The sequence below is a fragment of the Mauremys reevesii genome, linkage group 22 (assembly GCF_016161935.1).
Source record: "Mauremys reevesii isolate NIE-2019 linkage group 22, ASM1616193v1, whole genome shotgun sequence".
Classification (NCBI taxonomy): domain Eukaryota; kingdom Metazoa; phylum Chordata; order Testudines; family Geoemydidae; genus Mauremys; species Mauremys reevesii.
Window position 1 is genome coordinate 17895120 of NC_052644.1, and position 6152 is coordinate 17901271.

General features: G+C 55.2%; 1 protein-coding gene across 1 annotated transcript; it reads right to left on the reverse strand.

Moving 5' to 3' along the window:
• Nucleotides 1–1539: 1539 nt before the first annotated feature.
• On the reverse strand, nucleotides 1540–5882 carry LOC120388865. The gene is made up of 4 exons (XM_039510957.1): nucleotides 5769–5882; nucleotides 5279–5400; nucleotides 2504–3149; nucleotides 1540–1752 (listed from the first exon to the last, which is right to left on the reverse strand). Exons 1-4 carry the CDS (start codon nucleotides 5778–5780, stop codon nucleotides 1540–1542), a joined length of 993 nt encoding a protein of 330 aa, XP_039366891.1. The 5' UTR covers nucleotides 5781–5882.
• Nucleotides 5883–6152: the final 270 nt, after the last annotated feature.

The following is a 6152-nucleotide window of genomic DNA, read 5'->3' on the forward strand; positions in this document are numbered from 1 at the left end:
TATGAGCACTTTAAAAAAATTGTCTCCTTTTAGCTGTCTGCTATTACATGATGTAATTCAGGGGTTCTCAAACTGGGGAGCTGGACCCCTCAGGGGGTCATGAGGTTATTAAATGGGGGGTTGCGAGCTGTCAGCCTCCATTCCAAACCCCGCTTTGCTTCCAGCATTTATAATGGGGATAAATATAAAAACATATTTTAATTGATTAGGGGGAGTGGCACTCAGAGGCTTGCACTCAGACCCCCCACCAATTTCAGTCCCCTGCCTGGAGACCTCCCACTCACCTCAGGGTGTGTGCCCCCTGCCCCAGCAACTCTATCCCCATGCAGACTCTGACCCCTGTCTGGGACCCGCTCCTCAACTGCAGTCCCTTCCCCAGGATACCCCAATCTTAATTCATTTTTGACTTTTACTTCATTTGATTCTATGCATTCTTTCACATCTAGTGCCACTCCCCCATCAGCACGACCTGTTCTGTGCTGCCGATATATATATATATATATATTTTTTTTAGCCTGGTTTTACTGCTGTGTCCCATTGATTAGCCTCATTCCACCGAGTTTCTGTGATGCCTTTAGGACAGTTTTTAAACTAAGGGCTGGGGGAAAGCCAGCAGGTGTGGAGGAGCACGTGGTTGGAACATCTCTTAGGGGAGGATCTATTATTACAGCATCTCTATGTCCTTGTGAGGAGAAGAGGATGGAAAATGATAAATACAGGCAGGGTCTGATCAGAAACAGACAAATGAAAGAGTCCCATTCAATTACATCAGTGGTTCTCAAATGAGCTTAGGGGGCGGATCTTGTTTGCATAGGCACACCCACTCTGCCTAGCATGAGTCCATGGCAGACCAAAAAATGGTCACTTTGACAGCTGTGGGATCCTCAATGTCCCATGGAGGTCCTGGACTTCAATCTCTTACCTAGCAGCCTAAATTTGGCCTCCAGGGTCTCTCTCCTGGCCTTCCCTATGTCATTGGTACCTACATATACCACATGTACCATGACCACTGGGCTTTAGCGACAGGCACCTGACCCTAGCCATAGCCTTTACCACCCACCTGTCTACGTCAGCGGATCCCAGCCTTGTTAACAAGCAGATGAATCTGGCTCAAGGGGAGAAGCGGATGAAACGAACAGGCATGTATGACTCACCAAACCAGGGCAGGCCCAGGTTTCTGTCTAACCGGCTCTCCTATCCCCTGTTCTTGTCCCCCATCCCCAGCGCAGCACCTCAGAGCCTCCAGCCACTGACTGGAACCTCATCCCATCAGGCCGGGGAGCTGCAGGTCCCCGTGGAGTGACGGAGCACCTACACGTCCCACTGCAGGTGGACGTGTGCCCAGCGCTGGAGCCAGGGCGCGTTGCCCAGCAGTTCCCGTGGTGCGGCGCGTGCCGGCCAATCTCATGGACCCGCCCAGAGCACACAGGGCAGATCTGCCCTGACCCCTCTCAGCCCCCGCTGAGCTTCCCCCCGTCTAATCCAGCCAGTGCAGGGCTGGCAGGAAACATGCAAACTGGGGCCTGCCCAGTGTGTTTTTCAAGAGTCTACCTCCACCTCACCAGTAGATGGCAGCCGATGGCCAGGTTCATCCATAGCGAGCTGGGTGTCTGGCAAAGGCTGCCCGGCCTCGCTCCCAAGGGGGTGACTCTGCCAGGGGTCTGGACTCAGGGGGAGCCCCAGGCAAAACGTGGGGGCCAGTCCTGGCCCGATGAAGGGGGCACTGCCAGGGAGGCTGCGAGGCCTCCCACACTGTGTAAAGTCCAGGCGCACGGACAGAGAGGAGGGAGACAGACACAGGGACAGAGACACGAGGCCCCAGGAGCCTTCAACACTTTATTGGTGTTAATCATTCAGGATGGGGGGACTCCGCAAAATCACAGGCCTTGAAAAAAGAAATATCCCACCCCCTGTATCCTCCCATGTCCCCGAACCCTCCAACAGTGTCCCCTGCCCTGTAACCCCCCCAACCCTCCGATGGAGCGTCCTAACCCTCCATCCCCCTTTCCCCCGATGGCACCCCCTGGCCTGCCATGCCCCCAACCCTCCTGCAGCACCCCCAGCCCTGCCGTTACCCCCGCCTCTGAGGGGGCCACTTAGGCCGCTGAGGGGGCCAAGGCTGCTGAGGGGGCCTCTGAGGGGGCCAAGGCCTCTGAGGGGGCCACTTAGGCCGCTGAGGGGGCCAACGCCTCTGAGGGGGCCAACGCCTCTGAGGGGGCCACTTAGGCCGCTGAGGGGGCCAAGGCCGCTGAGGGGGCCACTTAGGCCGCTGAGGGGGCCAAGGCCTCTGAGGGGGCCGCTGAGGGGGCCAAGGCCTCTGAGGGGGCCACTTAGGCTGCTGAGGGGGCCAACGCCTCTGAAGACGCGCAATGTCCTGCCATCCCCCCAATGTTACAATGTCGTCCTCTGCCCTGCTGTCCCCCCAGTCCTCCAATGGTGCCCCCTGACCCACCATCTCCCCAAACCTCCAAAGGTGCCCCCTGCTCTCCCCTACATCCTCTGCTCTCCCCTCTGCCCCCTGCTCTTCCTTCTGCCCCCTGCCAGATGGGTGCAGCGGCTGCCTCATGGCTCGAATCTCATCCAGGCAGGTGTTGGGGTCGGTTTTGGGGTCGTTCCCTCTGCAGTCCCTGCAGCCGTTGGTGTCACAGCGCAGCAGGGGCACGTTGGGCAGCTGGTGCCAGGCCTCCAGCAGGCTTTGGGGATCTAGGTCCCGGTCCTGACGGTAGATCTGCCGGAAGATGAAGGCCTTGTAGTTGTGGTCGATGGGGCGGAAGGTGTCGCTCACCATCTGTAGGATGTTGTGGGGCCTCTTCACCAGCAGGCACGTCCCCGCACAGGGCGAGCGGACGGTGAAGAAGATCAGGCAGCTTCTCTCGTTGTAGGTCCGGGCCAGGAGCTTCTGCACGGGGCTGTTCCGGTCGCCCTGGAGCAGGCGTAACTCGGCGTGTTCCCCCGCCCTGCCCAGGCGCTGCATCCGGGCAGCCACAATGGGCCCTTCATCTGGGTCGTACAGGACACCCTCTGGGTTGATGGCCGCCTGCATGTCCCGCAGCTTGTTCCTGCGCAGCACCTGTTCCAGACCAGATGGGTTCTCACAACTGGCTTTCTGCAGGCTGACGGCGAAGGCGTATTCAACAGCCAACCCATCCCTGAGCGAAGGCAAAGCAAAGGGCAGTGAGGAGACAGGGGGCTCTGAACAGCTCTGCCCTCAGCCCCGAGCGGCAAACTTGGGGTGGGTCACACATGGTGCCGTCACTGGCCGGTTCTAGGCTCTCAGGGCTCCAGCCTGGATCAGGGAATGTTTGCTCCCTGGGAGAATGAAATAAACCTGGAGGGTGGTTTTAGAAAAAACTGCAACAGGTGCCCCCAGGGATCATCAGCCTGGTGTGAGCTTTTGTCCTTCAGCCCCACAGGGCTGAGCGTTACCGCTTGAGCTCCAGGAACAAGCCGGAGCTTTTATGCGGAGCCACCCCAAGAGAGGGACGTGACACACAGTTGGCCGCAGGATACACAGCGATTTGCTGGAGAGCTGAAGAACACTGGAGATCAGGGCTCCTCATTTCTCCCCCCAGTTCTGGGAGGGGACTGTGATTGTGATTAAAGGGAGGCTGACAACGGTGCCTATATATGGCCCATTCAGTGTGAAAGGCTTTATGTCTGCCACGTTAGAGAGCTGGGTTCTCATCCCACCTCTGCCTGAAGTGGCCTTGTGCAGCTGAATTGGGGAAGGTTGGGGGCTCATAACTGACTGAGGACAGGGCAGTAATCTGTAAGGTCTGAGGCCTTTTTCAGGAATAAGCAGCAGCCCAGGAAGCAAAGAGTCATATTCCCTCTAAATTTAAAAAAAAAATGTAAGATTGGGCTGTTAAGGCAGCATTCCTGTGGTAACAGTACCCACCATCACCAGATCTTAAGATCATTAAAGAAAACTTTATTTGACAGCATTCAACAGTCTGGCAAGAAACCCAGTTATTGTGGTACCTCCCGCAGGCATGCCACCAAATCCACGTTGCAGCCAGACCTCCCACAGGCGCGCCGCCGAAGGCTGCCTGACTGCCGTGCTTGGGGCGGCAAAAAACTAGAGCCACCCCTGCCTTTATAGTCCCCCACTTCTCTACTCTTTATCTAGATGGTCTCTGTCTGGTTCTTTGATTGTTTCTGTCAGTTGCATAATTAATTTTACAAGATTTAAATCAACTAAGGTGGCGGGTTATATTGGGTAAAGAACTGTTTTGTAATGGGCTAGGATTGGAGAAAAACACAATTGTGTAGCATTTCAGTTAACAATTGGTTCAGGTACAGCTAAGCCCAACTCAAGTTTCACTATATAAACTGGGGTCCAAAGGAATGCAGTTCTTTGGAGACTAACTGCAGGGAACAGGCGAAGATCAGAGCTGCCAGCCCTCAGCACCCTGCCAGCCCTCAATACAGCAGATAGAGCCCCAGATGACCTGGCCCTGACTGGCCCCCAGGAAAAGTCCATCTGCCTTATTGGGAGTGGTGAGCATTGTCTGCTTCCCCTGTGTATGGGTGCAGAAGGAGCTGGGGCTCGCATCTGGGAAGGGTGATTGTGGGATTCAGGGGGAGATGGAGCTTGGAACTGGAAGAGGGGTAATTCTTGGGGATTTCCAAATTTTGTTTTGGAAAAATTAAAAACAGATTTCAGTTTTACCATATCTGAATATTTCATTTCAGCAAGATCAAAATATTTCCATTTCAGCTTTAGCAACTTGACTTTCCTGCTGTATAATATAATGTAATATAAATATTTCACCTGTATATTATAAACAGTAATATAATATAAGTAAAAATATAAAATAAAGTCATAACCAAATGTTTCTATCTAACAAAACATAATTCTAAAACAAAATTTGGAAATCCCATTCCTTGGAAGTTTTCAAATTTTAGTAACTAATTTGGACTGAAAAGAAAATAGAAATTTCTGAGGGAATTGGAATTCCAGTTTCCAACCAGTTTTTCACAATAGTAATGAGACCCACAACCCCATCCCGGTGCACCCCCAGAATTACCCCTCTTCCAGTTCCAGGCTGCATCTCTCCCTGCATCCCAGAATCACCCCTCCCAGCTCCGAGCCCCAGCTCCCCCTGCACCCCAAAATCACCCCTCCCAGCTCTGCCATGCACTAAGCCACCTATGCCATAGAAAATCACAAAGGGCAAACGTGAAGCATCTTCCCCCCGTTTTCCTTCATTTACCACCCGAGGAGGGCAGACGGGTCCCAGCCAGATGGGAAATGCCCAACTGGCATCTCACTCACTTATCTACATGATCCACAGTCTCTCTGAGCGCGGACGGGTTGATGCTCCCGACAGTCTCTGGCCCGAAGCAGAGGAGAAGGGGCAGCAGCAGGAGTCCAGCCCTGGGCATCCGTCCCGACACCTGCACAGGAACCCGCAGTGTAAGCACCCCTGAGCCTGGGCACAACCCAGAGCCACCAACCCACATCCGCTAGCCCCTGGTGTGCTACCGACAGGAGAGGGGGCAGGGGATAACCCCCTGGAGATTGATGGGGTGGGGTGTGAATGGCAGACAGGTCTTCCCTGGGGCTTTATGGGCCGGGGCGGGGGAACAAAGGGGACTCACCTGGGATTCCATAGGGCAGGAGGAAGTGGTGGGGATTCACCAGGGTTTCCATGGGGCAGGAGGAAGCAATGGCGATTCACCAGGGTTTCCATGGGGCAAGAGGAGGTGGGAGGGACTCACAAGGGTTTCCATGGGGCAGGAGGTGAGGGGCAGCGGGTACTCACCATGGTTTCCATGGGCCAGGAGTAGGAGGTGCCGTCACTCACTGACAGATGCTCATACCGGATCCCCAGTGATGGGCTCTCAGCTCCCAGCCCCTCTTCTTATAGCCCCATTCTTTCCACCACCCCCCGCCCCATGCTGCAGAGGGACGGTGCCCACTCCTTCTGTCCCCGTGACCAGGCCAGTGGCAGGGGAGGTGGGACTCAGCTAATTCATTCAATATTGCCTTGAAAGGAAATATTGTGGGGCTGAGCCAGGAGGGGTGGGGCAGACGGGGGACCAGGATGGGAGGTGGCAAGGGCCAGAGCAGACATGGTGGGGGCTGGGAGCTGGGGAGGGCCAGGGCAGATGGGGGTGAGGGATGGGGTATGGTGAGGGCCAGGGCA